At 41.7% G+C, this 19,602-nt stretch overlaps 1 protein-coding gene across 9 annotated transcripts in view; it reads right to left on the minus strand.

Moving 5' to 3' along the window:
• ARHGEF9 (Cdc42 guanine nucleotide exchange factor 9) overlaps positions 1-19,602 on the minus strand; it is a 225,543-nt gene that overhangs the window by 60,883 nt on the left and 145,058 nt on the right. For all 9 annotated transcript variants that reach the window (XM_082444965.1, XM_082444962.1, XM_082444969.1 and 6 more), the window contains 2 exons: positions 11,450-11,682; positions 6,195-6,324 (listed from right to left, as the gene is read on the minus strand). In XM_082444965.1, the coding sequence (XP_082301091.1) occupies positions 6,195-6,324; positions 11,450-11,682 (363 nt within the window). The remainder of the gene's footprint in view (positions 1-6,194; positions 6,325-11,449; positions 11,683-19,602) is intronic.

A 19,602-nucleotide genomic window follows, 5' to 3' on the forward strand; every position in this document is an offset into this window, starting at 1 on the left:
TTTTTGGAATGATCCCTGGATCATTATGTAGTGTCCTTCTTTGTCTCTTGTAACAGTCTTTATTTTAAAGTCTATTTTGTCTGATATGAGAATTGCTACTCCAGCTTTCTTTTGATTTCCATTTACATGGAATATTTTTTTCCATCCTCTCACTTATTGTCTGTATGGGTCCCTAGGTCTGAAGTGGGTCTCTTGTAGACAGCATATACACGGGTCTTATTTTTGTATCCATTCAGCCAGTCTATGTCTTTTGTTTGGAGCATTTAATGCATGTACATTTAAGGTAGTTATCGATATGTATGTTCCTAATAACATTTTCTTAATTGTTTGGGGTTTGTTATTGTATTTTTTTCCCTTCCCTTTTGTTTCTTGCCTAGAGAATTTCCTTCAGCATTTGTTGTAAATCTGGTTTGCTGGTGCTGAATTCTCTTAAGTTTTGCTTGTCTGTAAAGTTTTTAATTTCTCCTTCAAATCTGAGTGATATTCTTGCTGTGTAATCTTAGTTGTAGGTTTTTCCCTTTCACCACTTTAAATATGTCCTGCCACTCCCTTCTGGCTTGCAGCGTTTCTGCTGAAAAATCAGCTGTTAATTTTATGGGGATTCCCTTGTATGTTATTTGTTGTTTTTGCCTTGCTGCTTTTAATATTTTTCCCTGTATTTAATTTTTGATAGTTTGATTAATATGTGTGTTGGCATGTTTCTCCTTGAATTTATCCTGTATCAGACACTATGTGCTTCCTGGACTTGATTGGCTATTTCATTTCCCATATTAGGGAAGTTTTCAACTATAATCTCTTCAAATATCTTCTTAGTCCTGTTCCTTTTCTCTTCTTCTTCTGTGACCCCTATAATTCGAATGTTGGTGTGGTAATGTTGTCCCAGAGGTCTCTGAGACTGTCCTCAATTCTTTTCATTCTTTTTTCTTTATTCTGCTCTGCAGTAGTTATTTCCACTCTTTCACCTTCCAGGTCACTTATCCGTTCTTCTGCCTCAGTTATTCTGCTACTGACTCCTTCTAGAGAATTTTTTATTTCATTTATTGTGTTGCTCATCATTGTTTGCTCTTCAGTTCTTCTAGGTCCCTGTTAAACGTTTCTTGTATTTTCTCCTTTCTTTTCCCAAGATTTTGGATCATCTTTACTATCATTATGCTGAATTCTTTTTCAGGTAGGTTGCCTATTTCCTCTTCATTTGTTTGGTCTGGTGGGTTTTTACCTTGCTCCTTCGTCTGCTGTGTTTTTCCCTGTCTTTTCATTTTGCTTAACTTACTGTGCTTGGGGTCTCCTTTTTGCAGGCTGCGGGTTCGTAGTTCCCACTGTTTTTGTTGTCTGTGCCCAGTGGCTACGGTTGGTTCAGTGAGTTGTTTAGGCTTCCTGGTAAGGGTCTAGTGCCTGTGTTCTGGTGAATGAGACTGGATCTTGTCTTTTGGTGGGCGGGACCATGTCCAGTGGTGTGTTTTGGGGCGTTTTGACCTTATCATGACTTTAGGCAGCCTGTTTGCTATCAGGTGGGGTTGTGTTCCTGTCTTGCTAGTTGTTTGGTATAGGTTGTCCAGCACTGTAGCTTGCTGGTCATTGAGTGGAGCTGGGTCTTAGCATTGAGATGGAGATCTCTGGGAGAGTTTTTGCTGTTTGATATTATGTGGAGCTAGGAGGTCTCTGGTGGACCAGTGCCCTGAACTCAGGTCTCCCTCCTCAGAGGCACAGGACTGACATGTGGCTGGAGTACCTAGACTCTTCCAGCCACACGGCTAGAAGAAAAGGGAGAAAAAAGGAAAGAAAGGAAGGAAGGAAGGAAGGAAGGAAGGAAGAAAGAAAGAAAGAAAGAAAGAACGAAAGAAAGAAAAGAAAGAAAGAAAGAAAGAAAAGAGAGAAAGTTACTAAAATTAAAAATTAAAAAATTATTAAAAAGTAAAAAAATTGAAAAGTAATTAAAAAGAATGGACAGACAGAACCCTGGGAAAAATGGTAAAAGTAAAGCTATACAGACAAAATCACACAAAGACGCATACACATACACACTCACAAAAAGAGAAAAAGAAAAAATATAGATATTTATATATATAAAAAAAAGAAGAGAGCAACCAAATCAATAAACAAATCTACCAGTGATAATAAACTTTAAATACTAAACTAAGAAACATAAAACCAGACACAAATTAGATGTAGAAAGCGAACCCCAAGTTTGCAGTTGCTCCCAAAGTCCACTGCCTCAATTTCGGGCTGATTCATCGTCTATTCAGGTATTCCAGATATGCAGGGTACATTAAGATGATTGTCGAGATTTAATCTGCTGCTCCTGAGGCTGCTGGGAGAAACTTCCCTTTCCCTTCTTTGTTTGCACAGCTCCTGGGGTTCAGCTATGGATTTGGCCCTGCCTCTGCATCTATGTCGCCTGAGGGCATCTGTTCTTCACTCAGACAGGAAGGGGTTAAAGTAGCAGCTGATTAGGGGGCTCTGGCTCACTCAGCCCAGGGAGGGGAGGGAGGGGTACGGAATGCAGGGCGAGTCTGCAGCAGCAGAGGCCTGGTGTGACGTTGCAACAGCCTGAGGCACACCATGTGTTCTCCCGTGGATGCTGTACCTGGATCACGGGACCCTGGCAGTGGTGGGCTGCACAGTCTCCTGGGAGGGGGTGTGTGGATAGTGACCTGTGCTGGCACACAGGCTTCTTGGTGGCTGCAGCAGCAGCCTTAGCATTTCATGCCCATCTCTGGTGTCCGTGCTGATAGACGTGGCTCGCACCCAGCTCTGGAGTTCGTTTAGACAGTGCTCTGGATCCTCTCTCCTCGTGCACCCTGAAACAATGGTGTCTTGCCTCTTAGGCAGTTCTAGACTTTTTCCTGGACTTCCTCCTGGCTAGCTGTGCCACACTAGCCCCCTTCAGGCTGTGTTCATGCAGACAACCCCAGTCCTCTCCCTGGGATCTGACCTCCGAATCTGGAGCCTCAGCTCCCAGCCCCCACCTGCCCTGGCTGGTGAGCAGACAAGCCTCTCGGGCTGGTGTGTGCTGGTTGGCACCGATCCTCTGTGTGGGAATCTCTCCACTTTGCTCTCTGCACCCTTGTTGCTGTGCTCTCTTCCATGGCTCCAAAGTCTCCCCTGCCACCCCCCGTCTCCACCAGTGAAGGGGTTTCCTAGTGTGTGGAAACTCTTCCTACTTCACTCCTCCCTCCCAGAGGTGCAGGTCCCATCCCTATTCTTTTGTCTCTGTTTTTTCTTTTTTCTTCTGCCCTACCCAGGTACGTGGGGAATTTCTTGACTTTTGGGAAGTCTGAGGTCTTCTGCTAACGTTCAGTAGGTGTTCTGTAGGAGTTGTTTCACATGTAGATGTATTTCAGATGTATTTGTGGGGAGGAAGGTGATCTCCATGTCTTACTCCTCCGCCATCTTGAAGGTCTCCTGACTCTTCTTTTTCATTTGACAAATCAAACTGAAATTATTATGTAGATGCTTTTGATACCCACCCTGCTTATTCAAACATGTGGAGGAGGCAAGGGAGTGGCAGAGAGAGCAAAGCACTGCTTCATTTTCTTGATTTGCAAGGCTTGTCCACAGCAGCACCCACCAAGCTGGCAGGACTTCTTTCTGCATGTTCAACTGCTCGGGTAGGTGGAACATAGAAAAAACCTATACTAGGGAACCAGTGAGGTTGAGCCACCCAAGCCAATAGCCAACCAGCCATGGAATGGACATATCTTATTGCTTTCTGCGGGAGGCTCCCCAGCACTCATCTACCTTTAGCCTTACTGGCATTTGGACTTCCCCTCAAGGCACTCTTACTCTCTTGCTTAGATATGGACACTTTACTGCAGAAACAAGTCCCTGCAATAACATAAAGGGAAGCAACTGGGCTGCAGGAAGCAGAAGGCTGGAAGGGTATGTGGTGCAGCAGTGAAAAGAACACCCTCCAGGGAATCTGGAGACTAGATTCAAGTTTTAGTTTTGTCATTGACTTGCTGTTTGGCCTCAGTCAGGAATAGGCTTCTCAGACTTCCACCATCATTACAAGGTTTGCATGTGTGCATGTGTGTGTGTGCACACACATGTGCATAAGCATGGCCAGAGTTGTTCTTTGGGGAGTTCCCTAAGAGACCTAGTGACTCTGACATTTTAGAAATATTTAAGACTAGATACGGCACACTTGATCGAAAGTTTGGTCCTGGCCTCTGAAATGTACCCATCAGGCCTTGCTAAAGAAAATGCTTCATAGAGGGCAAACCCTCTGAAGCTGGTAAGTTCCACAGTGACCTCAGAGTCTGAAAAGTTAACCACAAGGAATTTTTCTTCTTACTAACTTAAATAAAGAAGGACTTTGTCAAGCAGGGTTGTGTGGGCTTGGATGAGATTAAAGGAGCAGTCAATCATGCTAACAAGGGAGGCAGAGAGTAACTGCCTCCTATCCGACAGACTTTCCTTTGTTTCCCATCCCCCAACTATAGACAAAAACAAATAAATTCCTTCTGAGATGCTGAGTCTTTAAATCATAGTTCAGTGCTTTTAAGTTTGGTGTTAGTGAAGTTCCCTGAACAGGCCAAAGAATTTCAAGCTATTCTTGGTCTCCCATGGCCCCAACTGCACGGACTGGAGGCCCAGAGCACATGGAGGAATTAGAAGGTCTTCCAGGTATTTGGAAAGGCAAAAATGTTTCAGGGAATAGAAAGACAATTGCTGCTGGGAACGTCCTATTACAGAGAATCCCAGCAGGGGTGGAGAAAAAGAGGCCTGCTAACCAGCCACAGTTTCAGAGTGCCTGAGAATTAGTGATCTTGCTAGAGGTCATTTGATCCAGCCCTCTGATCAGGAAACTAGCCAAAGCAAACCAGAAACAGGGGAAGGAGAATCCATGATTTCCTAATAAGTCTGGGACAGTGCTGGCTTCTTCTTATGAGCAAGAAGATCTCTTTATATAGATTCCTTCCTCTCCTTGCATCTCAAAGAATCACTGCTGTTTTCTACTCTGTATGGGGACATTATCCTTCAAATAAGACTCAAAAATATGCCAGCTGCTCAGGACTGTGGACATTTCCAGCCATGTACATTAAAGAGGAACAGAAGTAGCAGAATAAAGGAAAGATGACTTTTTCTGGACATTGGTTAAGTAACTGTAAGGCTGTTTAATTCCCTTGGAATGTGCTAAACTATATGAGAAGTTAGAGAGATACTAGCTCTCAAATTACAAGAAATTATACCTGTGTGGAGGCCAGAGGAATGGGGAGCTGACTCAACTTCTACACTATGATCATGAAGCTTAAGATTGCCACCTCCTCCCTGGTAGCATGTCCTGCCTCTCCTATCTTGGTTATATTAGCTGTGGACTGTCAGATTTCATAACTTGGGTCTGAGAGATAAATGTGAAATGTCATTACTCCTGGTTCTCTTGATGGGCACAAGAGAGAAACAATAAATAGTGTACTTAACATACAGGTACTTGTGAGGCCTTAAAGTTCCCAGCTCTGTTTCTGTTTAACAGACACCTCAGGAACTTCAACAGAGCAGTGGCATAAGAGGCAAAAGCTCCATTTATTTGTTAGGCTGTGTATATCCTCTGCAAGTTATCATCTCAGAAGACAAGGCTTTAGTGAAGGCTTTCTGAGTTCAGAGAAGTCGTGGTCATTTCCAATAGAATGGAAGGCTCAGGGATTATTTTTATAAGCAGATAATTAAAAAACAGAATTTGGCCTGTCAATTGGGCAGGGATGATGGTTGTGGCCTGAAGTGTGCAGGCTTGGATAGAACTAGTAGATATGTCAGGGTGAGGTGATCCCACCAAGAGGAAAAGAAGAAGTATGTTGGCTGGCCTGCATCAGAGAACCAACCTTGCACTCTGTGTCTGGGAGTGAATTAGTACCTATTACTCCTTATCCAAGTGTTCATCTGGTGGTGATAAAATTCCAGGACTTGAAAGAGCTTTGAAAGGCTACTGAGTCAACCCAATTATTTCTTAGCAACACCCAAATAGATGAATCTTTCCTTTCCTAATGAAATATTGCAACCGAGATTTCTCCAACCTTCTTAGAAAGCTATTCAAGTACACAACACCTCTCATTAGCAGGAAGTTTTGCCTTGGCTCTAATCTAAATCCTTTCTGCTGCTGTTCAAATATAATTACTCTTTGCTCATCTTTGGCTAGGATGTGAGGTTCTGGCTAAGGTATTCAGACTCTCCAATGTCCCTGTTAGTAAGGGTCCTACCTCCCAGTCTAGGACAGAGGCCTGCCACTGGGCAATCTTGTCAATATTCTCCAAGCGCCGCTTGCGTTCATTGATCTGCTGAGTCACATTTCTCATGACAGCCAGAGCGGCTGCCACATACCTGTAGTCACTGTGAAGACACAAAATTACAAGTTGGATGAGTCAATGTGCCATTGAACCAATGTGCTGGGTGCCAACACTAACATCCATTCTCCTCTTCCTACTTAGCAAGAGAGCCCTGATTTTCAGATGGAATCCATGCCACATGGTGCAAAAGACTACATTTTCTATCCTTCTTTACAGTAAGAGGTGACTTATATGATCAAGTTCTGTCCAGTGATATGTAAATAGAAATGTTAGGTAGAACTTTTAAAAAGCCACCTTTAAGGAAAACAGCATGCCCTTCTTTGGTCCTTACTTAATCCTGACGCTTAAGAATATTTAGATGTGATGGCTGAAGTTCTAGCAACCATCTTAGATCATAAGGACAAGGTCCATACTCCTAAGGATAGGATAAGAGAAAACTGGAAGGAGTCTCTGATAATCATGCAGCCAGCAAGGCAGCCATAGACTGCCTACCTGCAGGCTTTTTTTCCATGAAAGAGAAAGAGACTCATCTTTGTTATGCCATTATTTTTGTACCCATCTGATACAACCAGCCAAGGATGAAGAAGGGAGCTTCACACATGGCATGGTCCAGAGAACTTTACCATCTGTTCTAGCACCTATTTATAGGGAACTCTGCCCAAAGTCACTGTAAATTAACATCCAAACCTTTCCTCCTATACAATATAGAGATAGGATGTAGCACTGTGGTTAAGAACAGAGACTGGAGCCAGACTGCTTGGACACAAACCTTAGTTTAGTCACTGACTAGTGGTGTGGCCTTTGACAAGTCTCATTCACCCTCTCAGTGACTCAGTTTCCTCATCTGTAAAATGGGGAAAATTACAGTAGAATTTGCTGAAGTTTTAATAATCCATGAAAACTGTTTTACTCTTGGCTCACAGCAAATGTTAGCAGTGTTATTATTAATACAAAACAAACATTTCTCTAGTATAGACATTATATGGGTTGTCTCTCAAAACCTCTAACTCCAGAAGTACAATATTAGGCCCCATTTTCCTGGGACTTTGGATGGCCCACTTGTTGAAGGTTATACCACCCTGCCCAGTTTTCTCTGTTTGTCTGATCTAATTTCCAGTCAAATGGCTCCTGTGAAAAGAAGACTGAAAGTTAGATCCCAGACATTTGGTGGAATTACAATAAGCTGAGAAGGCAGGAGGATGAGTTACAGCTCAGTCTCAACAAACTTTTCCTTAGAGAAGCTAAACATGCTTTGTGGTCACTAACCTGCTCACTGTCCCAGCACCAATTTGAAAGAAGAGAAGAGAAAAAGAAGAGCAGGGCAACTGTCTTTTTCTTCCCTAATACATTGAGGTGTGGAGTGGTGGACCAAACATAGGAATAGAAGAAAGGGAGTTCTAACTGCCAGGGCTGATGAGACACAGCACCTCCTCTTAGCTGGCCTCCCTGGCTCCAGTCTGTTCTCTGCACACCTGCCAGACCACAGTCTTCAAACGTTACTACATTTTATCACCTACGGTGACAGGATACTCACTACAAATCCTAACCAGTCTATTCTGTCTCAAGACAACTCTGTTAACACACACACACACACACACACACACACACATTCCAAAACGTTTTTATCCTGAGCCTTAATGAATGTTAGCTTTATCAGTTTTTCTTATGGACCTCACATCTGACTCATACTGAACTTATGATCAACGAATACTTCTTAAATTTCTTTAAAATATGCTGTCTAGAAGCTGTATGTCTCTCAGTCTGTCCTTGAATTGTTGATTTCTTAGACCCAACTACAGAATATTACATTTGTTTCTGTTACATTTCATTATTTTACAGTTACTTGCTCCAACCTGTGAGGGAGTTATTGTGCTCTGTAAAACTGTCAAAGTTTTTCCCTGGCAAGACTATCTGAGCTTGCCATTTAGAAGCAAGGTAGGGTAATGACAGAAGGGGTGGGTGCAGTGCAGAAGTTGCTGACGTAAGTAAGCACCCCTGTTCTTTAGGTCCTTTTTCTGTCTCCCATGCTATTCCTCCCTGATTTGAGAGCATCAGGAAAATGCCTTAAGCCACTTTCTAGGAGGTAAAGCATAGAGTTACACTGTCCAATATGGTAGCCACTAGCCACATTTAATTAAAATTAAATAAAATTTTAAAATTTAGTTCTTTAGTTGCATCAGCTACATTTCTCAGTACTCAATAGCCATATGTGGCCAGTGTCTACTATATTAAACCACACAGATATGGAACATTTACATCACTGTACAAAGTCCTATTGGACAGTGCTGGCATGATAATGCTTATTACCTCTGCCTGACCCCATGTACTACTTAACCATGAATTAATCACTGCCACTGTGCCATACTGTCAGTCAACCTTTGCCATTTTTAGCTGGCTGCCTTTCTCACGATGGTTAGAGAGGGGTATGTCACCATCTCTAACCTTCCCCACTAGCTTTAGGAGTGGGTGAGAGAAAAAAGTAAATAGCTGTGGGCCAGCCTGAACCCTGCTCAGAGCCCTCAGGTTTCCAGATGAGGTCTGAGCCCAGCACGCTAGTGAGGAGACTGGCTGAACCAAGATTGTCTTGTTCCAGACAGGTCAGCTAACCTCCCTCTTGTACAGTGTCTTTCTTCTTATCAGCTTAAGCAAGGTTGGGGGGGGTGGGGACATGTCACCCTTCTGTAAACAAAGGTAGTATTATTCTCCACTTACCACTCTCTATCCACCTAATCTCCCTCGGGAACTACTCTGCCTGCTTGCATTTCAGACCTACCTATCTGAACACCTATTGACCTAAGTCTTCAACCTGGCAGTAGCCTCTAATTGCCTTCAAACCCAAGCTACTTTGACATGCATCGCAGGAGTTGTCACCTTGATACAGCTTCCTGAGGCCTGCAAGAAGGAGTGGCCCATGGCCTGGGGATAGTGCTAGGCCCAATGGGTCACCCCAAATGCGGACAGGGATTGATGTAGCCTGCCACTGCCTGAGTCATTCTCTCAGCACCCCTGAGCCTGGGGGTGGAAGGAGAGGGGACCAGAGACCCAGAGGGTAAGAAGGCCTTGAGGCAGGGGTTCCACTCACAAGGTGAAGGTGCACAGGAATGGGAAATCCCAGGGAGATATGCTATCTTATTGGCTCCCACTAAACCCAAAAGACCCTGGGGTTGCTTTGGTCTAAAAGACAAACATAGTTTTTGCCTGTGCTTTAAAAATGGTCCTTGGGGGGCTCTTAAAAGCACTTATGCAAATACATAATTTACCTAGTTAATATCATCAGTCCACAAGTATGATTTTTAGAGCAGACACTCAGGAGTAGGTGGGAGACGAGCTGTGATATAAAAACATTTGAGAATCACTCTTTAAATATACTGGTTTTAAAACCACTGGTCTGAAAGCAGCTCCACTGAGATTTAGGTACAATAGTGGCTGCTTCTGGTCACTTAGCACCTTGAAGTATTCCTGTGGAGGTCATTTAGACTCATTACAACATGGGATGGCAGAACTAGAAAAGGCCTTCCAGACTGGCTAGTAAAATGGCTCACAAATCTTCCTCAGCATGAAAATCACCTGGAGGGCTCTTTAAAAAGTTAGATTCCCAGACCACTGTCCATACTATGTGTCCCTGCTTTGCCACAGACTTGCTCTTTGTCATTTTCCCTTTCTGGGACTCACTCTGTCTGGCCATAGAATGAGTAAGTCTGACTAGAAGACCTTCCTCTAAGGCCCTTTCCATTTTAGGTGCCATAAATGTTTTCCATTTTTATTTTTAAAATATTAAGATATTTTAGTTGGGGTTCTTTAATATCCTATTAGCTCTTACAAGTTTTCTCCTTAGAAAACTTGGGACTCAGTTTTGGCAATGGGCTATATTAAATCTTTTAAGTGAGATTTAGTCACCTCCAAATTTCATGTCTAGTTAGTACTCCCACTATCCCCCAGCTAGTAAACAGACTCAGGGAGAAGGGAACAGAGTCCTCCTTTGCAAGGTCCTTCTATACCTACCTCGCTCACAGCCAACAGAGCAAGGAAGGCAGAGTTACCACTGGTGGTGTTACTCACACAAAGGGAGAGTCCACTGCTACCACATTTGGTTTCAAATCTGAAATCTGTCCAGGGCTTCAGATCACTGAAGCACATAACCCACAATATGCTAAAGAACAACATCAACTTAAAAATGAACCTAGGGATTGGCCTAGAAGCTTGACATAAACAAAACCAACTGACCCATACTGATGGCCTTATGCAACTAGGCCTGGAAGTCACCTCCAAGGAAACCAGGCAGCAGAGCCAAATGAAAATAGGAAGCAGGCCTGACGAGAATCAGGCAGAAACTAAGGGAAATTGGGCAAAGGCCTTCTTTATTCTTATAGTGATCAATCAGGAAGAGAGCTGAGAGCTGGGCCAATAAACCTAAGGTCACAGATTTAATACCAATTAAAAGCAGGCTATAAATAGGCTGGGGCTCTAGGTCATGAAGCAAAGCACGTGAAAAAATAGGGGATGGTTCACTGTAGACCATTCCCATTGTTGGAGATGACTCCCAGCATATACCTTACTAATAGAGGGTTAGGAGTATCATTTCCATTCAGAGAAAGATAAGCTCCTTGGTCCTTTTTGGGTTGGTTTTCTTGAAAATACTGAAAAACTTTGAAAAAACTTCAGGGGAACTCTCAAGTCTATTTTCCCCCAGTCATGCTGTGTGTCTAAGGGGAAGGTACAGTTGGGATGAGGCAGAGGAGGGTGTAAAAGACTAAAGAAGACCAGGGGTGTAGCCTTTCAGAAGAAATCTAAGGTCAGTACAAGTTGGGCAGTCTGTTACCAGGATATTTGACTCTATTGAGCAGAGTAGAATAAACAGTTGATTCACTTGGCTGAACTCAGGACTAAGGACTAGGCTATAAGCTCCCTGAAGGCAGTGTCTAAGTGGTACAATAATGATGAACACTGATTTTGTGTACATATTGATTTATAAGTTTATAAGCAACTCATAAGCATTGCCTCACTTTATACACACAACAGTCTTCAGAGGTAAGCAAGAATATGTCATCATCCCATTGTGTATGTAAGCTAACAGAAACTCAGAAAAGGCAAAAGGACATACATTCTCAATAAGGATTAACATGTAGAGGAGGCTCTCTCCTTCACTCCTGCCTCCCTCAATCCCTTACCTATGGTCCTGGGCAGTATACTTGAGGAGCTCAGCCAACTGTAAGGGATACTTGCAGATCTTCTGCACTGGCGTCAAAAGGAAACCATCAATAGCAATGTCGATCATCTGCTGCAAGAGGCGACAGGCCTCAAAAAAGTGCTGGTAGCGGCTGTCCTTCATCAGTTTGGAGAGCTCCATACAGGCGTCCAGGTGGTTGTTACAGTACTCAGAATATATCCAGAATCCATCTTGCTGTGAGCAGAGGAAAGATAGAGAGAAAGGGAAAGGCTACTGAGGACTCCAAAAGAAGTTCTGGAGAAATGGGAAAAGAGACCCTCTACTTATGTAGAAATATAAAAATGATAATGTCAATCTTTCCTACATTGATTCATAATTTAATAATAAAGAAATTATTTGGGAATTAGACAAACTGTAAAAATTCATATATAAAAATAAATAAAAGAGACCTTCAAGATGGTGAAGGAGTAAGACATGGAGATCACCTTCCTCCCCACAAATACATCTGAAATACATCTACATGTGGAACAACTCCTACAGAACACCTACTGAACGCTGGCAGAAGAGCTCAGACTTCCCAAAATGCAAAAAAATCCCCCTGTACTTGGGCAGGGCAAAAGAAAAAAGAAAAAACAGAGACAAAAGAACAGGGATGGGACCTGCACCTCTGGGAGGGAGCTGTGAAGGAGGAAAAGTTTGCACACACTAGGAAGCCCCTTCACTGGTGGGAACAGGTGGGGGAGAAGCTTCAGAGCCATGGAGGAGAGTGCAGAAACAGGGGTGCAGAGGGGAAAGTGGAGAGATTCCCGCACAGAGGATTGGTGCCAACCAGCACGCACCAGCCTAAGATGCTTGTCTGCTCACTCACTGGGGTGGGTGGGAGCTGAGAGCTGAGGCTCAGGCTTCGGAGGTCAGACCTCAGGGAAAGGACTGGGGTTGGCTGTGTGAAGACAGCCTGAAGTGGACTAGTGCACCACAGCTAGCCAGGAGGGAGTCTGGGAAAATGTCTGGACCAGCTAGAGAGGCAAGAGACCACTATTTTGGGGTGCATGAGGAGAGGGGATTCCTGCTCCTTGTGCCCACAGAGGGCAGAGCACCACCTAAATGAGCTCCAGAGACAGGAGTGAGCCGCAGCTATCAGATCGGACCACAGAGACAGGCATGGACCGTTAACGCTGCCACCACTGCCACCAAGAATCCTGTGTGCAAGTGCAGGTTACTACCCACGCCCCTGTGGAAGCTTGTGCAGCAAACCATAGCCAGGGTCCCACGATCCAGGGACAACTTCCCCGGTAGAACACACAATGCACCTCAGGCTGTTGCAATGTCATGTCAGCCTCTGGTGCTGCAGGCTCACCCCACATTCTAATTCTGACTACCGTACTCTTCCCACTCCCTGGCTGGAGTGAGCAGCAGAGCCCTAATCAGCTGCTGCTTGAACCCACTCCTGTCTGGGTGGGGAACAGACACCTGAGGGTGGCCTATATGCAGAGGCAGGGCCAAAACCAAAGCTGAACCCCAGGAGCTGTGTGAACAAAGAAGAGAAAGGGAAATTTCTCCATGCAGACTCAGGAGCAGTGGATTATATCCCCACAATCAACTTGATAAAACCCTGCATCTGTGGAGTAGCTGAATAGACAACAAATGTTCCCAAAATTGAGGTGGTAAACTTTGGGAGCAACTGTAGACTTGGGGTTTGCTTTCTAAGTCTGATTTGTTTTTGGTTTTAGGTTTCTCTTAGTTTAGTTTTAAGTGCTTGTTATCACTGGCGGATTTGTTTATTGGTTTGGTTGCTCCCTTCTTTTATTTTAAATTTTTAAAATATTTTTATTTTTATTTTTTTTCCCTTTTTGTGAATGCATGTGTGTATGTATCTTTGTGTGATTTGGTCTCTTTAGGTTTGATATCATTTGTCCTAGGGTTCTGTCTGGTATTTTTGTTTTGCTTTGTTTTTCTGTTTTTGTTATTTTTGTTTTTTTGGTTGTTTGTTTTTTATGAGTGTGTGTGTGTGTGTGTGTGTGTGTGTGTGTGTGTGCACATGGGTACATTTCTTTGCCTGATTTTGTCTGTTTAGTTTTGCTTTTACCATTTGGTTTGGGGTTCTACCTGTTCGTTTTTTTTTTCCTTCCTTTTCTTCCAAGCTGTGTGGCTGGCATGATTTTGGTGCTCCAGCCAGGTGTTGGGCATGAGCCTCTGAGGTGGGAGAGCCAAGTCCAGGACATTGGACCACCAGACACCTCCCGGCCCCATGTAATATCAATCAGCAAGAGCTCTCCCAGAGACTTTGTCTCAACACTAAGACCCATTCCACCCAACGGCCAGCAAACTCTGGTGCTGGATGCCCCATGGCAAACAACTTGCAAGACAGGAACAAAACCCCACCAATTAGCAGAGAGGCTGCCTAAAGTCATACTAAGTTGACAGACACCACAAAACACCCCACTGGATGTGGCCCTGCACACCAGAAGAAGAAGATCCATCACCACCAACCAGAACAAATGCACCAGTCCCATCCACCAGGAAGCCTACATAAGCAAATAAACCAATTTCACCCACTGGGGGCAGAAAACAAAAATAATGGGAACTACAAAGCTGAGGAAAAGGAGACCCAAAACACAGCAAGTTAAACAAAATGAGAAGACAGAGAAATATGAAGCAGATGAAGGAGCAAGGCAAAAACCAAGCAGAACAAACAAATGAAGAGGAAATAGGCAGTCTACGTGAAAAACAATTCAGAGTAATGATAGTAAAGATGATTCAAAATCTCAGAAATAGAATAAATATAAGAAATGTTTAACAAGCACCTAGAAGAACTCAAGAGCAAACAAACAGTGATGAAGAACAAAATAAATGAAATGAAAAATAATCTAGAAGGAAGCAATAGCAGAAAAACTGAGGCAGAAGAATGGATAAGTGAGCTGGAAGATAGAATAGTGCCAATACCTGTGGCAGAGCAGAATAAAGAAAAAAGAATGAAAAGACAGTTCTGGAGCAACATTAAATGCAAAAAAATTCAAATTATAGGGGTTCCAGTAGAAGAACACAAAAGAAATTGTCTGACAAAATATCTGAAGAGACTATAGTCGAAAACTTCCCTAACATGGGAAAGAAAATAGTCAATCAAGTCTAGGAAGAGCAGAGAGTCCCATATAGGATAAATCCAAGAAACATGGCAAGACACATATTAAGGAAACAATCAAAAATTAAATACAAACCAAAAATATTAAAAGCAGCAAGGGAAAAGCAAAAAATAACATACAAGGGAATCCTCATAAGCTTAAAAGCTGATCTTTCAGCAGAAATTCTGCAAGCCAGAAGGGAGTGGCAGGACATATTAAAAGTGATGAAAGGGAAAAACCTACAACCAAGATTACTCTACCCAGCAAGGATCTCATTCAGATTTGCTGGCAAAATTAAAACCTTTACAGACTAGCAAAACTTAAGAGAATTCAGCACAACCAAACCAGCTTTACAAAAAATGCTAAAGCAACTTCTCTAGACAGGAAACACAAGAGAGGGAAAAGACCTACAAAAAAATAATTAAGAAAATGGTAATAGAAACATACATATCGATAATTACCTTAAATGTAAGTGGATTAAATGCTCCAACCAAAGGACACAAAATGGCTGAATGGATACAAAAACAAGACCCGTGTATATGCTGTCTACAAGCAACCCACTTCAGACCTAGGTACACATACAGACTGAAAGTGAGGGATGGAAAAAGATATTCCATGCAAATGGAAATCAAAGGAAATCTGGAGTATCAATACACATATCAGACAAAATAGACTTTAAAATAAAGTCTATTACATGAGACAAAGAAGGACCCTACATAATGATCAAGGGATCAATACAAGAGAAGATATAACAAGTGTAAATATTGATGCACCCAACATAGGAGCACCTCAATAAATAAGGCAAATGCTAACGGCCATAAAAGGGGAAACCGACAGTAACACAATCATAGTGGGGACTTTAATACCCCACTTTCACCAATTGAGAGATCATCCAAAATGAAAATAAATAAGGAAACACAAGCTTTAAATGATACATTAAACAAGATGGAATTAACTGACATTTATAGGACATTCCACCCAAAAACAACAGAATACACATTCTTCTCAAGTGCTCATGGAACATTCTCCAGGATAGATCATATCTTGGGACACAAATCAAGCCTTGGTAAATTTAAGAAAATTGAAATCATATCAAGTATCTTTTCCAACCACAGTGCTATGAGACTAGATATCAATTACATTGAAAATGCTGTAAAAACTACAAACACAGGAAGGCTAAACAATACACTACTAAATAACCAAGAGATCACTGAAGAAATCAAAGAGGAAGTCAAAAAATACCTAGAAACAACTGACAATGAAAACACATTGACCCAAAACCTATGGGATGCAGCAAAAGCAGTTTTAAGAGGGAAGTTTACAGCAATACAAACTTACCTCAAGAAAAAAGAAAAATCTCAAATAAACAACCTAACTTTACACCTAATGCAATTAGAGAAAGAAGAACAACAACAAAAAACGTTAGCAGAAAGAAAGAAATCATATAGATCACATGAGAAATAAATGAAAAGGGAATGAAGGAAACTACTGTTTCAATATAAGCAAATCAATCAATGTGATACACCATATTAACAAAATAAAGGATAAAAATCAAATATAAATAAAACTAAAAGCTGGTTCTTTGAGAAGATAAAATTGACATACCATTAGCCAGACTCATCAAGAAAAAAAGAAAGGACAAGACTCAAAGCAACCGAATTAGAAATGAAAAAGAAGTAACAAGTGACACGGTAGAAATAAAAAGGATCATGAGAGACTACTACAAGCAACTATATGCAAATAAAATACACAACCTGGAAGAAATGGAAAAATTCTTAGAAAAGTACAACCTTCCAAGACTGAACTAGGAAGAAATAAAAAACATGAAGAGACTAATCACAAGCACTATAATTGACATTGTGATTAAAAATCTTCCAGCAAACAAAAGCATAGGGCCAAATGGCTTCACAGGTGAATTCTATCGAATGCTTAGAGAAGAGCTAACACCTATTCTTCTCAAACTCTCCCAAAATATAGCAGAGGGAGGAACACTCCCACACTCATTCAATAGGGCACCATCACCCTGATACCAAAACCGATAAAGATGTTACAAAAAAAGAAAACTACAGGCCAATATCACTGATGAACATAGATGCAAAAATCCACCACAAAATACTAGCAAACAGAATCCAACAGCACATTGAAAGGATCATACAGCAGGATCAAGTATGGTTCATCCCAGGAATGCGTGGATTCTTCAATATATGCAAACGAATCAGTGTTATACACCATATTAACAAATTGTACAATAAAAACCATGTGATAATCTCAGTAGATGAAGAAAAGGCTTTTGACAAATATCAACACCCATTTATGATAAAAATTCTCCAGAAAGTAAGCATAGAGGGAACCTACCTCAACATAATAAAGCCATATATGACAAATCCAGAGCCAACATTGTTCTCAATGGTGAAAAACTGAAACCATTTCCTCTAAGATCCGGAACAAGACAAGGTTGCCCACTCTCACCACTATTATTCAACATAGGCTTGGAAGTTTTAGGCATGGCAATCAGAGAAGAAAAAGAAATAAAAGGAATCCAAAACGGAAAAGAAGAAGTAAAACTGTCACTGTTTGCAGATGCCATGATACAATACATAGAGCATCCTAAAGATGCTACCACAAAACTACTAGAGCTAATCAATGAATTTGGTAAAGTAGCATGATACAACATTAATGCCCAGAAGTCTCTTGCATTCCTATACACTATGATGAAAAAATTGAAACAGAAATTGAGGAAACACTCCCATTTACCATAGCATCAAAAGAATAAAATACCTAGGGATAAACCTACCTAAGGAGACAAAAGACCTGTATGCAGAAAACTATGACACTGATGAAAGAAATTAAAGATAATACAAACAGATGGAGAGATATACCATGTTCTTGGATTGGAAGAATCCACATTGTGAAAATGACTGTACAACCCAAAACAATCTACAGATTCAATGCAATTCTTATCAAACTACCACTGGCATTTTTCACAGAAGTAGAACAAAAAAATTCTCAATTTCTGTGGAAACATAAAAGACCCTGAAAAGCCAAAGCAGCCTTGAGAAAGAAAAACGGAGCTGGAGGAATCAGGCTCCCAGACTTCAGACTATACTACAAAGCTATAGTAATCAAGACAGTATACTACTGGCACAAAAACAGAAATATAGATCAAAGGAACAGGATAGAAAGCCAGAGATAAACCCATGCACCTATGGTCACCTTATTTTTGATAAAGGAAGCAAGAATATACAGTGGCGAAAAGACAGCCTCTTCAGTAAGTGGCACTGGGAAAACTGGACAGCTACATGTAAAAGAATGAAATTAGAGGACTCCCCAACACCATACACAAGAATAAACTCAAAATGTATTAAAGACCTATATGTAAGGCCAGACACTATCAAACTCTTAGAGGAAAACATAGGCAGAACACACTATGACATAAAACACAGCAACATCCTTTTTGACCCACCTCCTAGAGAAATGTAAATAACAACAAAAATAAACAAATGGGACCTAATGAAACTTAGAAGCTTTTGCACATCAAAGGAAAACATAAACAAGACGAAAAGACATCCCTCAGAATGTGAGAAAATATTTGCAAATGAAGCAACTGACAAAGGATTAATCTCCAAAATTTACAAGCAGCTCATGCAGCTCAATATCAAAAAAACAAACAACCCAATCCCAAAATGGGCAGAAGAGACATTTCTCCAAAGAAGATATACACATTGCCAGCAAACATATGAAAGAATGCTCAACATCACTAATCATCACAGAAATGCAAATCAAAACTACAATGATGTATCACCTCACACCAGTCAGAATGGCCATGATCAAAAAATCTACAAACAATAAATGCTGGAGAGGGTGTGGAGAAAAGGGAAGCCTCTTGCACTGTTGGTGGGAGTGTGAATTGATACAGCCAGTATGGAGAACAGTATGGAGGTTCCTTAAGAAGCTAAAAATAGAACTACCATATGACCCAGCAATCCTACTACTGGGCATATACCTTGAGAAAACCATAATTCAAAAAGAGACATGTACCACAATGTTCATTGCAGCATTATTTACAACAGCCAGGACATGAAAGCAACCTAACTGTCCATCAACTGATGAATGGATAAAGAAGATGAGGCACATATATACAATGGAATATTAGTCAGCCATAAAAATAAGCAAAATTGAATTATTTGTAGTGAGGTGGATGGACCTAGGGTCTGTCATACAGAGTGAAGTATGTCAGAAAGTGAAAAACAAATACTGTGTTCTAACACATATATATGGAATCTAAAGAAAAAATGGTTCTAATGAAACTAGGGGCAGGACAGGAATAAAGATGCAGACATAGAGAATGGGCTTGATGATATATGGTGGGGAAGGTTCAGCTGGGACGAAGTGAGAGTGTAGCATTGACATATATACTCTACCAACAGCAAAATAGATAGCTAGTGGGAAGCAGTTGCATAGCACAGGGAGATCGGCTTGATGCTTTGTGACCACCTAGAGGGGTGGGATAGGGAGGGTGGGAGGGAGGCTCAAGAAGGAGGTGATATGGTGATATATGTATACATATAGCTGATTCACTGTTATACAGCAGAAACTAACACACCATTGTAAAGCAATTATACTCCAATAAAGATGTTTAACAAAATAAATATGTAAGTAGGAATAGCTGGTAAATTCTCTAAAAGAAGGGTAATGAGAGGAGACTGGCCCTGAAAATTGTAAAACACACAGTGGCAAAAAAATTCTGGCACTGGATCATAAAAAGTGATAGGTCGGGGGGGATAGAAGAAGATGGCGGAAGAGTAAGACGCGGAGATCACCTTCCTCCCCACAGATACATCAGAAATACATCTACACGTGGAACTGCTCCTATAGAACACCCATTGAACGCTGGCAGAAGACCTCAGACCTCCCAAAAGGCAAGAAACTCCCAACGTACCTGGGTAGGGCAAAAGAAAAATGAAAAACCAGAGACAAAGAATAGGGACAGGACCTGCACCAGTGGGAGGGAGCTGTGAAGGAGGAAAGGTCTCTA

The sequence above is a fragment of the Balaenoptera physalus genome (assembly GCF_965194825.1).
Source record: "Balaenoptera physalus genome assembly, chromosome: X".
Classification (NCBI taxonomy): Eukaryota; Metazoa; Chordata; class Mammalia; order Artiodactyla; family Balaenopteridae; genus Balaenoptera; species Balaenoptera physalus.